General features: G+C 37.1%; 1 protein-coding gene across 3 annotated transcripts in view; it reads right to left on the reverse strand.

The window, feature by feature from the left end:
* The window catches only part of NFXL1 (nuclear transcription factor, X-box binding like 1), a 47,596-nt gene extending 24,569 nt beyond the window's left edge, over positions 1-23,027 (reverse strand). Inside the window, exons 1-14 of one of the 3 annotated variants that reach the window (XM_053654971.1) lie at positions 22,910-23,027; positions 22,347-22,598; positions 21,137-21,310; positions 17,444-17,553; positions 15,388-15,518; positions 13,747-13,925; positions 13,357-13,518; positions 13,169-13,269; positions 12,420-12,534; positions 11,412-11,536; positions 10,562-10,684; positions 6,266-6,356; positions 1,475-1,595; positions 715-874 (exon numbers count right to left, since the gene is read on the reverse strand). In XM_053654971.1, coding sequence (XP_053510946.1) covers positions 715-874; positions 1,475-1,595; positions 6,266-6,356; positions 10,562-10,684; positions 11,412-11,536; positions 12,420-12,534; positions 13,169-13,269; positions 13,357-13,518; positions 13,747-13,925; positions 15,388-15,518; positions 17,444-17,553; positions 21,137-21,310; positions 22,347-22,596 — 1,842 coding nt within the window. In that variant the 5' untranslated portion in view covers positions 22,597-22,598; positions 22,910-23,027. Of the gene's footprint in view, positions 1-714; positions 875-1,474; positions 1,596-6,265; positions 6,357-10,561; positions 10,685-11,411; positions 11,537-12,419; positions 12,535-13,168; positions 13,270-13,356; positions 13,519-13,746; positions 13,926-15,387; positions 15,519-17,443; positions 17,554-21,136; positions 21,314-22,346; positions 22,599-22,909 lie in introns of all 3 variants that reach the window. The other 2 variants (XM_037164782.2, XM_037164786.2) reach the window with 2 other exon arrangements.
* Between the last annotated feature and the right edge of the window lie 892 nt (positions 23,028-23,919).

The raw sequence follows: 23,919 nt of genomic DNA on the forward strand, positions 1-23,919 counted from the left end.
TCAGAGGGACAAAAATCACATGGGTCGTTCATAAGAATGTAAGAAAATAGTTTCATGTATCCTCCACTCAAGCAGGTTGAACACTTTTAAAGAAATCAAGAAACTGTGCTTGCTAAGATATTCTATTCCACCTATATTCACCAGCTTGTGCCCTTCCACACACATTCGATATTAAAAACTCAGGTGGACTCGACTTCTGCAATGGCCGTATGCAGGCGGTATAGCCTCCTTTACTTCTCCTTTTACCCAAAAGGACAATGAGAGACCTAACTGTAAACTCCAACTTCCACCAGCAGAATGTAGTCTCCCGTTTTTTTGGTTCACTATTGTCTCCCCACCACCTAGAAGAGTGTTTATCACATAGTAAGAACTCAATAAATATTCATCGAAAATGTGAATGAATCTTTGAGAAAATTGGGAGATAGCCATAACCTAAACCACATACATGAAGGAAGACTGCCAAGTTTATCTCTATCTTGAAGACAACATGACAATCACACTGTATTTGCAAATATTTGTTTATTGATCTCTCATTTTCTACATTGTAAGCCTCTTAAAACAAAAGACCAAGTCTTAGTTATCTTGTATTCCAGCTCCTATCACAGTGCTTACTACCAGATAAATGCTTATTCATTACCTGTTGAATAACTAAGGCAAATTAAGAAAACATGACCCACAGCAGATCACTGTCTCTGAGTAACACAGTTCTCTTACCCTGCCAGTTTGCTTTATTAATGCTTGATCGTGACATGGAGCAGGACACAAGTGACCACATTTCTTCAACACTTTTTGGCAAGGCTGATGACATGGAGGACAAGGGCCAAAGTGACAGCGATGTTTTTCTTGACTTGTATGATGGCATGTTGGTGGTCGACTAAGTCATAAAGTACAATTTTTTTAATTACTTTTGATCATTGAAAAAATATATTTAAAGTGCAGTTATCTATTTATATATCTTCTGATTCCATACAAGATGAGTACGTACTGTGAATATTATTTTAATACATTAAAGCAAATTGAAAATACTAGTATTAAAAATCAATATGCAGCCCTGGCTGGTGTAGCTCAGTGGATTGAGCACAGGCCTGTGAACCAGAGTGTCATGGTTCGATTCCCAGTCAGGGCACATGCCTGGGTTGCAGGCCAGTTTCCAGCAGGGGATACACGAGAGGCAACCACACATTGATATTTCTCTCCCTATCTCCTACCCTTCCCCTCTAAAGATAAATAAATAAAATCTTTTAAAAAATCAATATGCAGTCAAAAGGGGAAGGGTTTACAGGAACGATTATAAAGGACACATGGACAAAAATGGGGGCATGGAAACAGGAGGGAGGCAAGGAGGGCTGGGGGTGGGCTGAGATGGGAGTAAAAGACAGAAAGCTGTACTTGAATAAATAAATAAACACACACACAATATGAATTTAAATTGTAAGACACAAATGTCGAAGTTTGTGCAAAGCTTCAGACTAACCTGCACTGCTCTTTGCACTTGGGTGGTCTTGTGGTCCGTTCTCGGCCACAGGGTACCGTCACCTTTGTATTACCGCAACTGCACTTCACATCCACAGTTTCTGGGCAAGGATAGCAACTACCTGGAAACAAAGCATGAAACTTAAAATCTGCTTAACTACCTAATGCCCATCAGTAGAATCAGTGACTTTTGAGTGTTTGCACAATGGGATATTCTTCATGAAAATGAAGAAACTACACGATAAGAATGAACCTCACACACTTAATACTGAGCAAAGAAAACAGAAGAGTACATTGTATATGATTCCATTCACATAAAGTAAACAGAAAAACTAATCTGTAATGTTCAAAGTCAGGATGATGGACATGAAGGGTTTTGAATATGCCAATAATAATTTGTTTAAGAATCTGAGTTCTGGTTACGTGGATATGTACAGTTTGTAAAAATTCATCAAGTAGAACAATTATGATTTGTATACTTTTTCTATAACTACACTTGTGCTTCAATAAAAGTTTTAGAATATTCTTTAAAATTTAAAAGTTAACATATCACTCATTCACAAGACAAACAGATCTAAGTCTTCGGAAAATCTAATGTTAACAATAATCTCTTTGGCTTATTTTCATACATACTTCTATTCAAGTATAATAGTTTTGAATAAATTCCCCAATAAAAGTAAATTCTCTCATCAGTACAGTCAATTTTCCATTACTCATGTTTTGTGAGACTAAATTCTAAACCATATTTTAGGTTACAATTCCAAATATTTCTCTTCTAAACATTTCAAAAGGAAAACATATTTGGGCTTTGGCTTTTTAACCTTCTTTTGTTATGAGTTGGTAGAAATACACAAAAACAAAATGAAAGAAACCTTTCTATGCATGCTGTCAATTTCTGGCCAAGGCTCAGACGTCATTTTAAAGGCCTTCTTCTCACTCTAGCTTTCCCAATATGGTACCCCATTTGAAATGAAATAAAGGAATCAGAATCTTCCACTAAGCAGTGAGTATATTATGAGATTGCTGCCTAGCTGTCAGGACCAAGCAAAATACGGACTAGCAGTTAATATAAGAAACAGACTAATGATGAAAAATATCTGGGTTTATTAAAGCCTCTAAAAGTTCAAAATAGTTCCTTAAATGGCAGAATTTGGATTCAATTAATGAACAGAGGAAAAGGAAATGAGACTAAAAAGCACCACAAAAAAACCATACATGTATGTACAAATCACCAAATTTATACTTTAGTGTTTGAATAAGAAAAAATAATCCAGTGAAGTATCGTCTTTTATTGAATATTCTTATTAAATTTAGTGAGGTGACATTGGTTATTATATAGGTTTCAAGTGTACAATTCTGTGATACACCATCTGTATACTGCACTGTGTGCCCACCACCCAAAGTCAAGTCTTCTGTTACAGATATCTGATTACCTTCACTAGCACCCTGCCCCCTCCCTCTGGTACCACCATACTATTGTCTGCGTCTATGAGTTTTTGTTTGTTTTTCTTGTTTATTAATTTGTTGCTTTCAGTTTTGTATCCCACATGAGTGAAATCATATGGTTCTTGACTTTTTCTCACTTACTTTGCTTAGCATGATATTCGGTGAAGTATAACCCTGATGGCAATGCAAGTCAAACTATCCTGACCCACATGACCAAATTCTGAGCTCTGAAAATGCAGTCAGCATCCTCTCCCTATTAGCTACAGTATAACTTTGATTATGAATATCTAGAATGAAGGAAAATGGCATGAAATAATGATTCTATATATCTTATGTAACTGTGGATTTAAAAAATGGCGAGGATTGTACAACAGTGTATTCCTCATACTTCCCATCAAAGCAAATTTTGTTAGGAGCCAATAAATTCCTTCAAAAAAGTAAATAAATAATAAACACCCCGAAAAAAAAAAACACTGAACATGGGTCTGATCAGACCTCCAGATTGCAATAACAATTTACAGAAAACACAGAGGAAAATGTGAAATAATACCATGAGATGCAATCTGCAAAATCCAGACTCTATGAAACTAAAATAAAACAACTTAGTTTCTTAAACAAGAGAAATGACAAATTAATAGACTTTAGAGACTTCAACCAATTACATCATGTCAATCTTATTAGGTTTTTGAGGCATACAAACTGAATTAAAAAATGAAGGTATTTATGAGACAACAATAAATCTGAACACCAGATATTTGCTGATATTAAGAAATATATTAACTATTTTTAGGGTAAGAATCCATCTTTTAGAGATGAAGACTTAAGTATTCATGGGATTTGCTTCAAAATAATATAAGAGGGGGATCTGCTTTCAACACTTTTCTATTAAGTATGATGCTTACTCTAGCCTTTCCCGTAGATATTTTCTATCAGGTTAATGATGTACCCTTCCACTTCTAGTCAAGTTTTCGTCATATATGAATGTTGAATTTTATCAACTGTTCTTTAGCTATTTACTAAGATGACCTCATTTCTCCTTTAAGCCGTTAATGTGATGAATCACGTTATTAGACCTACTAAGGCTAAACCAACTGTACATCACTGGAATAAACTCAACTTGGTTATGACAGACTAAGGTTTGGGATAGCTAAAACTGCAGTTACTAGATAGCTGGATTTGAATAGCTAAAACCTTAGTATTTTACGAACATCTTTTTGAGTTAGACGGGCCTGTATTTTTATTTTCTTTCCTTTCTGCATGATATACTCTCAAATAGCTGATGAGAAGACTGAACTTACATCTATCTTAAGTGTGTACTTGTTAAAAATTATGTGTAAAAACCAACTAAGCCTAGTGTTTTCTTGCTAAGAAAATTCTAAGCTCTGGATCCAATTTCTTTATGGTCATCCGACTAGTCCGGTTTTCCATGTGAAGGCCAGCGCTTTAACAGAGGTCTCCACGGCCCTGCACCTACTCTCCTCTCTCCAGTCATCCTCAGCCCACCACTTCTTTGACCTTGTCTCCCACCATCTGCCCCCTGAGCACCTGCCTCCGAGCTCCCTGCGGTTCCTTCACGTTCTCCTGAGTCAGGGCCACTGCAGCTGCTGCTGTCTTGCCTGGAACACGACCCCGCCCTACTGCCACACAGCCCGATCCCTTCTCTCAGGTCTCCTCGAATGTCATCCTTTCAGAGTCCGCCCCTGGTCACACCATACAAAATAGTATACACCATGCCCACTGTCACCATTGTAATTTTACTATAATTTCCTTTCTATACTTGGAACCACCAGATATTCTATACTAATTTGATTATTTATTTGTATTCTAACTTAGGAAAAGTAAAAAAATAAGTTTCATAGGAACAGGTACTTTGTCAATATGGTTCACTCACATAATCCCAGTGCCTGGTACTCAGAAGACATGGAGAAAAAACAAACAAACCCTTACTCAGTAAATTAGTGCTTAATGACAGAATGTTAATAAAATTTAAATTTAATGAGTCAATGATATGTCTATAAAAGGAAATAAGATCCTTTTACTAATAACGAGAACTGACAAACTAGCTCTAACTTCACAATTTTAAGACAATGACAAATCAGAAAATATCTATGGGATTAATGGAATCTGTCACTTTTCCTAAGGGGAGGCAACGTGGTAAAGTGAAAACATCATTAAAGTTTAAGTTTACATCCTGCCCCTGCAACTAGTTCTATGACCCTGGGACAACAGTCTCTTTATTTCCTTATTATATTAAACAGCAGTAGTGTCATATACTTTCCAAGAGCTCTGAGAGGACTAAGACATTAACTAACTAAGGTATCCAGTATGTGTGTAATCCCAAAGGAACACAATGAAAACAGTTTAGCAGTTTGTCCCAGGTCATAAAGGTGCCAAGAGGCAAAGACCTCTTACCCCAAGTCATGCTCTTCCCACTGACCTATACCAACGTGTAGTCGATTCCATTTCATACCCACATACTCGAAGTGGGTAAAGTTAATTCGGATTTCAATGTCTAATAACTGAGGCGTCCCTGAGAGCCTCTCAGGGGTCTGCAAGATCTCATACACACAGAGTTTTTCAGAAGCTATATGACAAGTGACACCAAAACAGATTGAATACAGAAGCAGATATGTAATTCCAGCCATCTCCTATTAAGCTAGACATTAAAGACTTTTGCAAAATGTAAAAAAAACCATTCTCGCTAAATTCTTTTCAGATACAATATTTTTCACAAAATGTTGCTGCATTAATATGTAATAGGCTTATTATTTCTATTTTTAAATAAAATAATTATTATTACATCTGAAGTTCAATTTCAAATACAATAAATATCAATAGATAAATAATCCACATCAACAAAAGCTCTTTGGGTCCCAAGAAAGTGTAAAGCGGTCTTGAGACCAAAAAGTTTGAGAACTTAGGATATATCCAATCCCTTACTCGACTTAATTCAATGAAAATGTCTAAAATTCAAACTAAAACTAAAAAATCTAAGAACACATTAATTAATTAACAAATTGTGTGGGATATTAGTTAATTAAAAACCTTTGTGGGGAAGGTTGGGAGGAAGTAAGGAAACGAAAAGGTGTTACAGAAATAATAAAGCTTTTGTATTCCAAGGAACTGGGTTCAAATCTTAGCTATGTTGCTTTCCTAAGTATTTCCCTAAATGTGTGTGTCACTGAACTTCAATCTGCTTGTCTGTGAAATCATGATTTTGGAAACTGCCTTACCTTCTCAGCTTATTAAGAGGAAAAACTAAGATACTGAATGTGAAAGCTCTCCATCAACTATAAAGATACTACGTAAACACAAACATAAAATTACAGCTATTGTTAAATATTACCTCTGTGGCAGACAGATGGACACTTATGGTTTCTACATCCTAAAGTCCGTCCACAGTTTTGATCACAAGGTGTACAGTTTCCAGGACAACACTGAAGAGAAAGCGATATATAAAGAACAGGCAATCTGAAAACCACGCGTACTATAAATATAAATGTCATTACTAGTTATCCACAGAACTTATGGAAAGCAAAAGATACTATACTTCTTCTCAATATAAGAATAAAAGTAGTCAAGAGTATCACCATTCTCCTTTTAAGTAGATATGCTATGTTAAGAATTTTTAAGTTTAAATAGACAATGTCCTAATTTAATAAAATTAAGCTAAATTTTCTTACATTTTGGTTAATTATTTATTCTAGGACTTGAAATATTCCCATAAGATAATTTCATTTCTACTTATCTATGCAGAGATTAACAACATTAACCCAAGGAACAGAACTGGTCAAACCCTATATTTAGGCAAACAATTAGTCTGGTTATTTTAAAAATTTAATTAAAATAAAACCAGTTATGCATATAAATTAGTTTAGCAGTTATTTCTAAACCATAGACTCAGCGACTAAGTGAAGAAAGAAAGCAGAGATAAGTTATTTGCTTCTAACTCTATTTTGTAACATCCCCAACTTCCAATCTGTTTGTAAGAAATACAGCTGTCTATGACCTGTCCCGATTTTCATTCATGAGCAAAAGGCAACTACTAATAATCTATTTTGTCATTCTAATTCCTTGCTTGACTTTTTACATTATCCAAATTTTGGGAAAAAATAGAGACTATGATTGCTTTAAAGAAACTTAGGATTGAAACCTACTTTAAGAACAAGTTTCAGCATACAAAAATACCTCAAAACAAAATACATTTTATTGAAAAGCAACTAAAAATCAAAATAGTTCACTCCATTAGACAAATATTTACTGAGACTATGTGCCTATTGTTTTGCTGGTGGCAGCATGGAAAAAGAAGGCTGTGTGGTCCATGACAGAAATAAGCCTTTAGACACTTCTGTTTCTGACCATGGTGGAATAAGTAAACAGCCAGTTTACTCTCCTGCCTTAAACAGCTATAACATCAGACAAAATATATGTAGGAAGCAACAGTTCTCAGATATCTGACAATGAGGCAGCACAGGACAGCAATTCCTAAGAAAAGAGAAACAAAGTGAGTCCTGTGATAGCCACCAGCTTAGACCTGGAGGTTTCCAGGCTGCAGCACAAGGGGAAAGATCACAGAGTGTGGTGGTCCCACCACACTGAGTAGACAAAATCCGCAGATCAGAGGTCAGTGTGGCTAGAACTTATAGGTAAGTGGTGGCAATACAGAGAAAGCCCTGAAGAACTCCAAAAGGGACTCCTTGAGTTTTGGGCCAAATACCTGTCTGTATATGTGTGATTGGCAACTAACCCAAAATATGAGAAAGAACCACCAAAAGAAGACAGAACAATTTCCAGAGATTATTCAAGTCGGGGAACAGCTTGTGTTCCCTGCAGTGAGAGTAACCTCCTAACACATGGAAGTCAATTATTTAAGTTGGGGAACAGCTTGTGTTCCCTGCAGTCAGAGTAGAGGAATCTCCTAATACATGGGAGTCGCACAGAGCACCTCGAATAATTACTGCCTCAGAAGCAGTGCTAACTTAGGCCTAGATAAAATGGTAGTCTGGTCAAACCTAGGACCAAATAGTTTCTAAAGAACTTAACTTTGACCCAGAACAAAGCTTAAAAATAGTTAAAGAAATTTTAAAAAAACCCAAAATATAAAGTTCACAATGTCTGAAAACGAATCAAAAATTACCCAGCAGGCAAATAAGCAGGAAGATATAACCCAAAAGAAAACGAATCAAAAATTACCCAGCAGGCAAATAAGCAGGAAGATATAACCCAAAAGGAGAAGAAAAATCAATCAACAGAAACAGACCCAGAAATGACAAATGGTAAGAATTATTAGACAAGAACATTAAAATAGTCAGTATAAACATAGTCCCTATATTCATGAAGATAGAGGGTATGAGCATGCTAAGGACAGACACAGAAAATACAGAAAAGACCCAAACTTAACCCTTGGAAATGAAAAAAAAAATAATATCTGAGATGAATAAACACAGGAAGTGATTTAAAAATGTATTAGACAAAGCAGATGAAAATTAATGAACTTGAAGAAAAAACTATTCTAAACTAAAACAAAGAAATTTTAAAAAATCTAAATAAAAGGACATCAGTGAGCTGTAAGACCTCAAGTAGTGTAACATGCATATTGCAGCCTCAGAAGGCAATGGGTGAGGGAAAAACATTTTAAGTAAAAAACTAAAAATTTCACAAATTTGATGAAAACTATAAATCTACAGACCTAAGAAGCTCGACAAAAATAGTAGGTACAAAACAGACAGGGGAAGTTAAGAACAGTATGGGAAATGGAGCAGCCAAAGAACATTTATGTACGACCCATGGACATCAACTAAGGGAGGTGGGGATCTGAGTGGGAGGGGGGGGTGGAGAGGAATAAAGGGGAGAAAAAAGTGCAACAACTGTAATAGCATAAATATATTTAAAAAAATAAACACAAAGAAAGCAACAACAGGAAGCACCCAAATTGCTAAAAACTAGTAATAAACAACATTGTTTTAAATAGTAAAAGGAAAAAAGATAGATTACAAACAGAGGAACAAAGATACAGCACACTCCTTTTGGAAAATATTGCAAGCTAAAATTGTACAGCAACACCTTTTAAAGATGGGGAAAATACTGTCAAACTAGAATTCCAAGTAAAAATATTTTTCACAAACTAAAGATATTTTCCAAAAGTTGAAAGAATTAATGAACACTACAAGAAATGCCAAAGGAAGTCCTTCAGATAGAAAGAAAATGAAACCAGATATAAACCTAAGTTAATATAAAAAAAACTAAAAAATACCAAAAGTAATGACAATAAACATAAAAATTATGTTTTCTAATTTTTTCCAATCTCTTTAAAATGTACCTGATTATTTAGAGCAAAATACATTGCATTTAGAGTTTATAAAATACATGGGTATAAGATATATGAGAAATCAAATAAAGGAGTTAAAATGGAATAACTAAAAAACACTCAGAAATTAACAACAGAGGGAAAAGAAATAAAGAAAGGATGAACAAAAAAAATAATAGCAAAATGACAGACTTAAATCCAACCATATTAAAGATCACATTAAATGTAAATCATCTACACCTGAATTCAATGACAAAGATTGTTCCTGCTAGGATAAAATATCTAAATGCTGTACATAAGAAAACCACTTAATTTTTTAAAAGATTTTACTTATTTATCTTTAAAGGAGAAGGGAAGGAGAGAGAGAGAGAAATATCAATGTGTGGTTGCCTCTCGTGCATCCCTGCTGGGAACTGGCCTGCAGGGAACTGGTCTGCAACCCAGGCATGTGCCCTGACTGGGAATCGAACCTCGATCCTTTGATTTGCATGCCTGCACTCGATCCACTGAGCTACACCAGCCAGGGCAAGAAAACCACTTTAAATATAAAGTATGAATAAGTTAAAAGTAAAAGAATGAAAAAGATATACCATGTTAAACTAAGCAAAAGAAAGCTGAAACCACTATATTTCAACAGATTTAAGAAGAAAGAATCTTTTAGAGATTAAGGGATAATTATAAAGAGGACCCCTGAAAAACTGTAAATCTACAAACGAAGTAAAATGCTCCAGTTGACTATCTACTGAACCAAGTGTCTATAAATAAGATTTGAACAATAAAAGTTAAGCCTCTTCCAGCAAATGGGCTACCACTCTTAACAGTGCTATGATGTTTTAAAGTCAGGGAACAAAAATAATTTCAGAACCAAACAGAATTATGCACATGATAAACAAACAAACAAACAAACAAACAAACAAAAAACCTTGTCATTTAAGAAGCTTGGTAAGACTTCCCACTAATATAAACAATTAGGATTAATCAAGAATACTAACTAGCCCTGGTTGGTGTGATTCAATGAACTGAGTACTGGCCTGCAAACCAAAGGGCCGTCAGTTCGAGCCTGGTCAGGGCACATGCCTGGGTTGCAGGCCAGGTCCTCAGCTGGGGTTATGTGAGAGGCAACCACACATCCATGTTTCTCTCCCTCTCTTTTTCCCTCCTTTCCCTCTAAATAAATATAATCCTTAAAAAAAGAATAGTAATTAATATTTCATATAGGAAGCATAGACATGACTAGACATTCAAGGAGCATGTCAAGATGGTGCTTATCACATCCCCACAAAGAAAAAATTCAAGAGAATTTTTAAAGCAGCATCCTCAGCTTGTCAGACATACCTTTCTTCTACACTGATGCTTCTGACAGTCACGCATCTTCACACACTTTGTTTCACAGAGGTAAGTTTTATGGCATGGCATTCGTTTCGTATGCTTTCCACAGCGACAATGCTTTTCTACCTCCTGGAAGAAGCAAATAAATGCTATTAAAACTAACTTTGTTAATGCAATTTTTTTCACCTTGTAATTTTTATAATTCCTAAAAAGTGAAGGAGGAAAGTTTTAAGCGCAAATTTATATGAAAGCCTCCACCAAAACTAAAGCTGAATTTTCTAAGGTATTTTTTTATATCTTACTTTTTCCCAAGAGACTTCATACGAATTTCCATTATTAAATTTAGTAGGAATTTAATACTAAATAGTAAAACAATACTACACCTTAAAGTCACTTACATATAGTTACACCACAATGTCTGCACATCTTGTCTCAGTAAAGCAAGAAAACTGGATTATCTTATAAAGCAACTTGTTGACTTGGTAGTATGATCAGAATCAAAGTGACACATGTGTAACTTAAAAATCTCAAGTCTAGGCATTAGTTTCTGTCCATCATCACTAAGACTAATTCATCACTGCTTTGAATGTCTGCTTGGAACAAATAACCCCACTCTGGACTATAAAAATGAGAATGTTCAAACGTTTACCAAGCAAAAAGAAACAAAGGTGCTCTTGGATATGACTGCTGGCATACTCTCCTGCTTCTTCTTCATACACGTTATGTCACTAAACTCATTCAGATCATGACACACATGTTTATAAAACTAACTACTAGAAAACAATGACAGGACGCTCCCACTTGATACACTGTAAAAGAGAGCTCTTAGAAGTAATTATTATGGGAGATGACTAACTTGTCTACATGTTTCACAAGGACCTCGGTGACAACGCTGTGAACATCTATGAATTCCACATTCGAGTAATTTGTCACAACTGTCTCCACAAGTTGGTACATCTTCTGTACAAGGCAAAGAAAACTCTAAAAGCAGACAAGAAGTCAGTGTTAATAGTAAGATCCATTTATAATAAAGCACTAACAGTGTACCATGTTCTTTTGGCTCCCCAAAGGATGACAGCCCTTTCAAACTCTGAATTCTTTGCATCTATTTAACTACTGGAAAAAACTAACTTCAATGAAAATAATCTCTAATATTTGTAAATTCAATGTAAAGTTAAAAAGAATTGACACATGAAAAGTTGCCATCATAAAGAAGCACATTTTTATAAGCTAACTACTTCAGAAATAGTTATCTGGAGAAGTAAGTAATATCATGTAAAACCTCTATGAAGAATCCCACAATATAGTATTATGAAAACAATTTGCCCTTAATAACCTCACAGGATAAAAAAGTAGATTTTAAAACATAAGGAAATCACCTTCAACATAAACAGATTAGGACAAGTACTGGCAACAACAATCGTGTCAATGTGTGCTGGTGCGGGTCACGGGAAGAGACTCAAACCGCAACCTTTCCAGTCTCTATCTCAACGCAACCAAAACTAACTTCACTTGGAACCCAATACACAGTAATGACAATAGCTCGGAATTATTAGGTTTCCCTTATGTGCTAGGCACTACACTAAATGCCTTATGAGCATTTTATCATCCAATTCTCACCATCACCTTACGAAGAAGGTGCTCTTACTGTCCCCATTTAACTTGAGAACACCAGAGTTTATGAAGGGTGGGGTTTGAACCCAGATTCACCTGCCTCTGAAGTCTGAGTTCTTAATCCACATGCTATATTACCTACTCATCCAAATGTGCAGAAGTCTAACCAAAACTTGCAGAGAAATCTAATTAGGAAAGTAGTTAGCATAAAAAATAATCATATCCCATTAAAGGTTTGAAACAGTCTTACTTGACTTCTGACATGGACAGAATCTTTTCCCAGATCGAGGACATTCTCCACAAGCACCAACATGACAAACTTGCTCACAGGTATGATTACCACATGGCAGTGTTTTCCCACACACCTAAAATAACACGTAATAAGCACTAGTGAAGGACTTAAAAATTATCGAAAAAGACTTTGTACATGACATAATCCATTTATTTCTATATAATCCATTTTTCAATTATGAATAAGCAACTTATACTCCTCATAATTTGTTCCTTCTCTATAAAGATTTACACACACACACACACACACACACACATTCCTATGCACCAAAGAGTACATTTTTAAACTATAATACAGGAAAAAAGTACATATAGCTTCGTATGGCCACCCATCAAAGATTTCTAAGTGGTACTAAAGCCACACCAATTCTAGGACAAACAACCTACATCAATCCTCCTTCCTCAGCTGGATTAACTAAGAAGTGGGGAGGAATACTGATTAAAGACCGGGGAAAGGGAGGGAGAGCTAGCAAGAAAGTACACGTGCACTGAGTCCAAAATTCAACAAACAGCTGTTACGTTGAAAAAAAATTTCCCTCCAGTAACCGAAATACTAAATTGGAAGTTTCCTAAAATGAATATAATCTGAGTTACTATTCCTCCTCTCCTTTTATCCCACTAAATGTAATTAGCTAAGTCCTAATTAGCATTTCTGATAGTTTTCCATGTTCTTTAATGCCCATCCCCTCAAAAGGGACATACACTTACTCGATCACAGTGCCACAGTGGGCTTGCACAGCTTCTTTCAGCTACTCGTTTGCCACAGACACACTTCTGTCTACTAACTCTCGGGCAGGGCGGACAACTTCCTAAAATCACAATGATAAATTAGCACAGGCACATTATAAAAGCAATACTGACTGCTTTCACTTTGGCTAACAAGTATGGCCTTTCACCTGCATGACAAGGATTTTCACATTTATGTTGTCCACAAAGCAACTTCCGCCCACATGGCAGCTGACAGGACCATTCCTTGGCACTGCACCTACGAGGGACGGGCTTTGCTTTCTTACAGTGACAAGTAGTTGTGACCATCTTTGGACAAGGAGGGCAGGGCCCTAAAATCCAACAAAAGGGGAAAATATCAGAAGTCAAAGATAATTTTCAATTCTTATACCTATCAGTGACTTCCCAAGCTTTCCTTGCTGACAGTTTAAAAGACATTTCCTTTCGATATTTCCTTATGTAAACCTAAGTTCTGAATTCAACTTTCACAATTTTTTTTTGCCTGAACCTAAGAAGAAATAACCACCCATGAACAATGACAAAGGTAATAGATAACTCACCTGGATGACAGAGGAGTAAACACTTATGGCCACAGGGAGGTTTAAATTCTCTCTCACATACTTGGCCACATGAATGAGGTACGAGCCACGGATCTAAAGGCGGATCTTCCACCTTTCCGCAATAGCAATAGTACCTACTGGGCGTGTCAGATCGTTTGTATTCAAACCTACATTTGGGACTACAATGGAGAATTACGAGTTAGTGTTATTTTTAAGTGACACAAGAGACGGAAACATAAATAGACTTTAAAGATAGCATACTCAATTAGTTTTATGTAAGGCACTCTCTGTTCCATTTTTGTATTAGTGAAAAACAAAATTTTCCTAAAATAAATCGCAACTGCCTAGAACTGTGTCCGATATAATTTCCTGAGATGATGGAACTGTTCTGCGTCTGCCACGTCCAACATAGTAGTTCTTAACCACGGATGGCTTGTGAGCACTGGAAATGTGGCTAATGCATTCGACTGAGAAAGAAACAGAGCTTTTGTAATTTTTGACAATGTAAATAACCACATGTGGCTGGCTGCTAGTGCAGGAAACAGCACACACTGAGAGCACAGCTATATCCTGGCTTTACCACATAAAAGATGTCTGAACACATCATTTTATTTCAACTAATTCCCATATCCCCTTTGGTAACATGGGAATAAAATCTCTCACAAATGACTAAGAATTATTTTCACAAAGTTCTAGTACTTCTAAAGTGTTTTTAAAAACTGTATTACCACAATTTTATAAATGCAGAGTGGGGCAAAAGTAGGTTTACAATTGTATGTGAAACACAGAGTTTATTCTTGCATTACTTATTAATCACTGTATTATTTTTCCATATGAACAACTGTAAATCTACTTTTGCCCCACCCTGCATATCAGTACTTATGGTAATAAGGGGAGGTCTGATGTGGCCCCAGGTTTTCCGAAGCCTGAATCTTATACAACTTGGGGGCCTCTGATAAAAAAAAGAACTCAAAATTACAAAGAAAAAATTAGTTGCAAAAGTGAACATTTATGTGACCACACAGAGCCCCTGAAGTTTATGCTTCATTATCTTCAAAGTAAGTCTACCATTCTGGTTGCCAGTACAGATAAATTTTTCATTGTCTTTATTTAGCAGAAATATAAAATTTCTATTCCCCAACTTTTTTTGGAAATATAACTGGAGTTCACGATCAAATCATGAATCATAAGCCATCCAATAAAACAAAGGTAGAAAAATTAATATTATTAAATAATATATACCTACAGTTTTGAAAGATTTTTGAGGATAAAACTGGGAAGCTTATGATCAAAATATGTTAGATGACAGTCTTACACAATATGATATTAATAGCTCCAGAGGAGATGTACCAGAATTATGAAGAATTCTCATATAGAAAAGAAATGGAAGTCATTTAAAAAGGATTAACAAAGGAGTTATTTTACAGGGGAAAATAGTCTCAATAATACATTAGTTTTTGAAAGGAAGTAGTAGTTACACAAATTGGGAAATGAATGCCATTACTAAGTCCCATATCTTCGCAAATCCAATGACTAATTGAAAGCTACACATGGATACAAAAACTGCCAATAAAGCAACTTATGAGCTACAATTTTTATTTATTTTACAATTTGATATTCCAACTAAATAAGAAAAATTACCAAGGCCAGGGATAATCTCCCTTTTCAAAATCATCATCCGTCGAAGAAGATACCAGAAACTGGCTGTCTTTAGCCCACTTCTGAATACAGAGCATGTGGAATATACAGAAACATCCTGAACAACTCCAAACCTAAGACAAAAGTATCAGATATTAACATGTATGCAATGATTTTTCTTTGATAGTTACATAATACTTGAAAGTAAGCACCATAGTAAATTATTTTCAAGAGCAAACTAAAAATTAATGAAAAAAATTTTTTCCTTACAACAAGAAAAAAATTATTATTAACCATCCAGATTCATTCAACTAGAAATAACTACTCCTAAATTTCCGGTCTCTAACTCTTTTTTTTAATGTATCTCATTTTCTTTTTTAAATGAGGTCATGCTGTACTGACTGCTATATAATTTCATAGCGTTTTCTTTTAGCATAGTATAAGCATTTACCCTTATCAAACATATCATACAACATATTTGTAGCTGTATAATATTATACAGGAAAGCTGTATAATATTTCCTGTGACTTACAGACCATAATTTATTTAACCCACTTCTGGTTATTAGACATTAAGGTTATTTCCAATTATAAATAATGCTTCAAAGAATTCCTTAAAGTACATATAATCTCTATTATTGCTTTTTGTGTTATATTAAAACTATTAATCTAGCACTTATGCTAAATTCTAAAAATTAGGTGAGCAAAAAAATTCGAGTATATATATGTGTATATATATATAATTTAAAAGCTTAAGGAATAATAGTAATTTTTAAAACCTATGACTACTTCCATATAACTGACAAAAATCAGTTCTTTCATCATAACATTTCTCAACTGTTTAATAAAATCAGACCTGTAGTATATTACATAAGCAGACAACAGCATTTAAAAAGAAAGACCAACTTTTTAGCTGAGTTCCTCCCCACTTAGTGACTGAAAAGACAAATGCAGGAGTGAGAAGACACAATGGGGAAGAGGAAATGCCAATAAATGGTACACTGTTCAGCTGATCACTGCTAAGAGATAAAGTTCTATCCTGCTAGGGATCCTCTCAAGAACCATGTAAAACATACCTAGGGCTGAGCCAACCCAAACCCCTCACACAAAGGAGAGGCTGGGCACTCATCCACCAATTCCCCATGGTGGAATGATGCCCCAGGGGACATTAACTCCCCTCTGCTTCTGCACTACACCCCTGTATTGGCTGAGTCAGTTCCCAAGGAGAAGCCTGATATCACACACACACACAGAGCAACTGTTTAAGGTAGGACTATATCCCCATATGGAGAGACCTGCAGCTGAAATCAGAATAAACCAACCATGTGTGACTCCAGACACGAAAGGTATATGTATGCTACGTTAACCTATCTTAAGTATGTTAAATTTCTGATTCACTCTATGTGAGCAACCTATTTCATTTGGCCAGATTTTTTTCCTCTAGGCAATACTGCAATAAGAGCAGTGAATTAGTATGAGGTCTGAATGTTGCATCTATCACATCCAGTCATCACTTCCTCTTAATTGTTCCATTAATGCCCTTTTAAATTTATATATACATAACTTCACCATCAGGCCTTCATGACTCTAAATTCATAAGTTATGACTGAGTCCATTGCTCCTCAACGACTCTAGTCACTTCCCACAGTCCCTTCAACACAAGAAAAGCTTCCTAATAAACCATGGTCACTGCTAGGTTCTACTTTTTTGAAGGCAGGGACCATGCCTATCTTTTCAACCAGCTGAAAGTAATGAAATATAGTCCACTTCAACATTTCAGGATTTGTGGAAATCTCTAACGTACAAAGATACTAAAAATGCTTTACGAAATTGACATGAACATTAAAATTGAAGATACTTGGTTCAGTTATATTAATAGTGCTAAAAATACTGAATGCTCATTAGAGGTATTACACACAAAATATAGATTTACAAAATAAAGATCAATAAAACTCTCATTTAAAAAAATAAGCAAAAGCATAATAAATGGGAAGTATTATAAATACAACATAAGATATTTGGGGCAGATACATCAACACAGATTAAGGAGAAACACTTACTGCCTGGTTTCTCTTCACGGAAGCAATACAAATTAAGCATGTCATAGCCCCTGCTTGAAAAGCTTCATGTACATACTGCTTTGTTCGCTCTAATTCACGTGTATCTCCATCTTGAAATTTAAAAATTGAAAACTTCATGTTAAGCAACATCTGAAAATAATACAAATTCACTAAAAGCAGTACAGTATGTGAGAACTGTAGAAGTATCAATTGCTCAAAATATAGTTTAAAATAAGAAGTTTAAGAAAAGTACCCAGTGAGCTGCCAGGAGGTCACAAAGTCCAAGATTTAAATCTTACATATTTGATTAAAAACTCTCTCAGAGTATACTTGCTTTCATTGCTGTTACAGTGCTCCACAAATTTGGCGGAGGCAGAGCCACAGCAAGAAGTCAAGTAACAAGGGAAAGCATGTCAAAAAGCAAAGTAAAAGAAGCTGAATGTCAAGTCAGCAGAGCCATTCAGCCTAAATATAAGCACATGTGTGTGTTTGACACATAGAACATTCTAATAAAAACCTGTTGAATAAAAAGATCCTGAGGTCATTACAGTATAATAACTATTTCTGCTTAAAAATGAAACATGAACTTCTTAGGAAAAAAATTAAACTATATTCTCTTGAGCAATTATTGAGCACTTATTTGCTAGACACTATACTATTAGTGTTTCAGTAGTATTACATGTGCTATTTTTATCTTCATTCTATAGATCATAAAATTAAAGCACTCGGTTTGACTCTTAATAACTATAACCTGAAGCAAGGGGTTATAATAGGAAAGTCCAAAATGACAAGTAAAGCAAAATGAAAGGCAGAAAAACTACCCAAAGAGCATATAACACCAAAAGGGCAGCAATCCAAGTTACTTCAGTGGAAGAGAAATAAACCTTCATGCTTTGAACACATTAAACATTGCTCAATAGAGGCTAATAGTATAAACTATCATTGGTAGAGAGCTTATGGCAATAAAATGGTTCAAATCAAAATTTAAGTTAACCAAAAAGAAAAATTAAATAAATAGGATGCTTTAATAATTCTTCACTTTCTAAAATCTAAGGAAACACAGCACTTATAAAAACTTGCTCTACCATAATCTAAGATAATAAATAAAATATACGTAAAATCACTCCCCAAACTATAAATTATAAAATTATTAAAACAATTGTTTTATTTTATTTTTAGAGAGATATGAAGGGAGGGAGAAAGAGAGGGAGAGAAACATTAGTGTGTGAGTCATACATCAGTTGCCCTCAGTTGCCTCTCCCATGACCCCAGCTGGGGACTGACCTGGCCTATAATACAGGCACGTGCCCTGACTGGGAATCAAACCAGTGACCTTTCAGTTCACAGGCCGGCGCTCAATCCACTAAACCAGGGCTAATTGTTTTATTTTAGGTAAACATTAAAGTTTAAAGAGTATCCTTAAAAGCAGACTTCATAATCACATTCTATGTGTTTAGTCTGCTTTTCCGCATAGCTGTCTTTAACAACTATATAACATTTTTAATTTCATCTAATTTACAGTTAACACATAACAAAAAATGAGAGTAAGATGAAATAGGCCTTAACAAAATAAAGTCTAACCTTACATCTATAAGATTCATATAAGATTTCTTTTAAAATTATATTAATGTTTGGCCTCAGCAAGAGAGTATAGTGCCCAAAATGTCATGGTGGATCACATAGCATTTGAAGACATGCATTTTGGAAAGATCACCCTGGCAACTAAAGAAAAATGAGTAGCCCTGGCTGGTGTGTCTCGGTGGATTGAGCACCGGACTGCGAAGCAGAGGGTCACTGGTTCGATTCCCAGTCAGGGCACATGCCTGGGTTGCAGGCCAGGTTCCCCAGTGTGGGGAGCACAAGAAGCAACCACACATTGACGTTTCTCTCCCTTTCTTTCTGTCTCCCTTCCCCTCTGCCTAAAAATAAATAAATAAATGAAAGAAAAATGAGTATGAGGAAGCCAAGACTAGAAGCAGAAAGTACCAGTTAAGAAGCAGGTAGAGCAGGTAAATCAACAAATGACCTTGAGCAAATTATCTGATGTATCTGTCTCCTTTTTCTCATCTTTAAAATAGTAATAACAGTAATAGTAGTATCTACCTCAAAGCTATTAAGTGAATTTAATGCACACATTAAATAGCCACGGGGCCTGAATTAAGGCAATGTTAGCATATGGGGAAAAGAGGGATGGATTTAAGAAATTTAGGAAGTAGCCCTGGCTGGTGTAGCTCAGTGGATCGAGCGTGGGCTGTGAACCAAAGGGTCACCAGTTCAATTCCCAATCAGGGCACATGCCTGGGCTGTGGACCAAGTCCCCAGTGGGGGCCGTGTGAGAGGCAACCACACATTGATGTTTCTCTCCCTCCCTTCCCCTCTCTAAAAATAAATAAATAAAATCTTAAAAAAAAATTTAGGAAATAAAACTCAGCAGGACTTGGCAACGTTTAGATTACATTGCTCTTAAAGGTTGATGTTCACGTCAAGAAAGAAGGAAAGAATGCCCTGTCTGACGTGATGTCTGCCTGACAAGGGGAGAGGAGGACTTGGGAATATTTAGATTACATTGCTCTTAAAGGTTGATGTTCACGTCAATAGAAAGAAGGAAAGAATGCCGTGTCTGACGTGATGTCTGCCTGACATGGGCAGAGGAGGACTTGGAAATATTTAGATTACATTGCTCTTAAAGGTTGATGTTCACGTCAATAGAAAGAAGGAAAGAATGCGTGTCTGACGTGATGTCTGCCTGACATGGGCAGAGGAGGACTTGGAAATATTTAGATTACATTGCTCTTAAAGGTTGATGTTCACGTCAATAGAAAGAAGGAAAGAATGCCGTGTCTGACGTGATGTCTGCCTGACATGGGCAGAGGAGAGCAGTGGTAGTGAGTGAAACACACTCGTATGGTGTGTGTGCCAACCCTGCACCCAGATTTCTGGTTTGGGTGTGTGCCTGGGAAAACTGTGCTACTAACTGAGATCAAGAAAGCAAGAGAAATAAGTTATCTTTGAACATATGTTTGATGTGTCTGTGGGCCAGCAAGGTAGAGATACCCATCAGGAAGTTGACCCTGCAAGTCTGAAATTTGAGAGGAGAATCACAAAAATTCCAAGGCTGTGCTCAGAGAAAAAGAATGACCTTCTCTGATAAAGTTCTGGAGTCCAAATATGGCTTTAAGAGTAACCTGGATATCAACAACACAGAATGCGATTATATAGTTCAAACCTCAGTACTTAGCTTCAAAAAAACATATGAAAGTCAAAAGTTGTAAGATATAAAATAAATAAAGCCAAGAAATGAAATTTACTTCACGATGCAAAAAAGAAAAAATGAACGGATTTTAAAAAGTATTCAAAGTCTTCAAGAGCAATCAAATCATAACCAGGAAGAACTTGAACCCACTCACCTCGCAGGGGGCTGTGGTGAGCATTCTAATGAAATACCAACCAAACACACAGGACAGCTTCCAAGGCTGTAAAGGACACTGCCCTTCCATTTGCTTTACAGACAAGATTAATGTTAACAACATATAACTCAAATAGTAAAATGTACAAAAATTCAACTCTAAGACACAAAAATGCTCATTCTTTAGAGGCAACAATGATTCCACATAGAGTAAAAGTGTTTTTAAAGAGTCAGGAATATATTTTCATTAATATAAAAAAAAAGTCTAAATTTCAAAGATACTGTACCTGTCTGAGTAGTGTAAGTTATAAATGTATTAGCAACTATTTTCCCCTGTTTTCCTTCCAAATCTTCATCTCCTTCTTCTTCAGAGGAGGAGCTAAAGTGTTCTTCAACAAGTTTTTTTGCCACAGCTTGATTAGCCTTCTTGATTTCCTCAAATTTCCTTTGAGACATTAGCTCTGCTAAAGGGAGAAAAAAATGATTTTCATCTCCACAAAACAATCTCTCAAAATGCGAGTCATAATGTACTAATGCAATCATTTTAATACAGATTTAAAATTCATCTTTGGAGCATTCTATTTTACTATCATCCATGAAAACCAGTATTTTCAAATTTCTTGTCACACGACAAATGGGAATGCCACAATGAAAACTTACACTTTTGTAAAATACCCTGCTAAATGCAACAGGTTGTTCTAGGAACACAGACTAATAAATCAACTTAAAATATTATAAAGGTATGATAAAAGAATCCAGAAAAACCTGATGACCAATCTCAAAATGAGGACATTAACAAAAATTAAAATGGGATGTTTAAAAATCAATTTGTACACAGTGATTTTTAAGAGGAGGAAAACATGCCCACTGGGAGCACGAAAATGTATGAATAGGCACCACAGAAGTACCACAAGCTAAAGAGTTTACAGGGCCTAGAGAATAAGGTAAAGATAGGAAGTGACAACTGGTCACCAGAAGAAGGAAAGACAATGTGAAATTAAGTGCCAGAGCCCATTCTATATGGGATTTCCATGATTCAGTCCTGCTGACTGTTGCCATGAAGTCTTGAGAGCATTTTACAAGAAAAGATGCTAAGCAGGTTTTTATGATACTTTAAAATGAAAAAAGAAGACCAATCCAGATTGAAAGCTTGTGTTAACCAAACCAAACCAAACTACAGTATAGGCTACACCTTCCCACCACAATTTGCAACTTTGGGTCCAGGGTCAGTAGGCAAAAAGTGAAGAAAGAGTCCTGGACAGGGAATTAGCAAAGATTAACATCAATTAAAATTAAGATAAAGGATTTTTTTAATTAAGATACAATTAAGATGTGAATCTGCCTAGAATACCGAAGACAGTAGCCGCCCGAAAGGCTTGAGAGGTGCGGCCAATAATGAACCCCCCCCAAGGAGAAGAAAGGCAATGAGTGGGAGCCGGGGCAGAGGCAGCTCGAACTGGGCATCCAGGTGAGACGGAGGGCGGGAGCCATTCTCACCAGTGGCCACGGAAGTCTGCAGTGTTTCAGGTCCTGCGGGGCTGCGCCGGGCTGAGCTACCTGCCACCGCAGCGGCAGCGGTTGTGGCGCCTCCGGGACTGGGGCCGGGGGCAGCAGCGCCCAGCGACCCCTTCTCTCGCCCTCCTCCGGCTCCACGGAGATGGGATCCATTTCCTGAAGAGGGGGCCGCAGTAGCCCGTCCTCGGGCTCGGCCTCGGCCACCGGCCACCTGGCGCCAGGAAGCTTCCATCCCTAAAGGGAAAGAGAGAGAGAGTGGAAGAAGCCTGACGGCAGCGGTGCGGACGGGGAGACGCTGGGCGGTCCGAGAAGCCGGTGGGAGGGGCGGACTGAAGAGGGTTGCCCCAGGGCGGGGACCGGGTTTGGGTTCGAGAAGGTCGAGGCCCTGTCTCTCCTGGAGAACGAGTGCCCGCTAAACCCGGGCTTTGGAGATGGGCTTTGGAGATGGACCGTAGAGGGAGAGAACTAGTCAGAGAAACGGATTGTGGGGTAATGAGCATACAGAGCCCGAGAGGACAAGGGGGAGAAGGAAAGCGGCTTCTCACCCGCACGGGGAGTGCCCTGAGACAACAGCAGCAGACTGACCCGGCGACTCCGACGGGAACCCAGCGCAGTAGTGGACCCCAGGGAAGGCTACGTTTCCTTATAGACCGTGCTCGCCCCCAGCGACTACAACTCCCAGAAGCCACCTCGGCTGCCAACAGAACGCGTGGCATCACTGGCCACTTCCTTATCCGGGTGTGTCCCTCCTGGGGCAAGTTGGGGTGGAGTGAAGAGCGGGAGGGAGTTCTGAGCCCAGCGTGAGCTGGGCCTTCGAAAACTGCAATTCCCGGCGTGCTCTGCGCCTAGTGGGGTGGTGGCTTCCCCCGGAGATCTTCCCAGGTGTCGCTGCCCCATCTCAGAAGCTGCCTAAACCCAGCAGAGTACCCCGGTTCTGTCAGAGTGGCTATTAGTGACTGCCCTCCGTCTTTAGCCTTGCCTTTGGGCTTTTAGCTGGGAGAAAACTTTTCTCTTGAACAGGAGAAAGCACTTAACATGAACACATGTGGGGTGGGAGAAGAGGGAGGGATGAGGGAGTTGTGGAAAAGTGGTTGGAGTGGAGACAAATACTCTTCTGAATTGTGAAAGCCCTGTAGATGACAAATCTAAGGCCTATAGTAGTCCTTTATAATTGACAATATGTGTTTCCTGAACAGGCCAATTTTTACTTTCATAACAGCTCTCCAAAGTAGATTTTATTAAGGAAAGTAGTTGAGAGTCAAGACCTAAATCTTCTAACTTCTGTGAATTTCCCAATAGATAAATTTCAAAATTTGGGGGGGGGGGGTTCTCTCTGGGGTTGAGAAATATATTGATTGCTTGGAATTACACAATCCTTACACACCCCTTTATCTTAATTAACTAATTCCTCTACATTAACAATCTCTAATATTTAGAGAGCATTTACTAAATGCCAGTCACTAAAGTGTGTTTTACACACACACACACATCATCTATAGTCTGTTCAGAAGGTATCTAGCCATGTAATATGCAAAATATAGACATTCATAGAAGA

Source organism: Artibeus jamaicensis, unplaced genomic scaffold, assembly GCF_021234435.1.
Source record: "Artibeus jamaicensis isolate MK-2021 breed Jamaican fruit bat unplaced genomic scaffold, CSHL_Jam_final contig_889, whole genome shotgun sequence".
In the NCBI taxonomy this organism is placed as follows: Eukaryota; Metazoa; Chordata; class Mammalia; order Chiroptera; family Phyllostomidae; genus Artibeus; species Artibeus jamaicensis.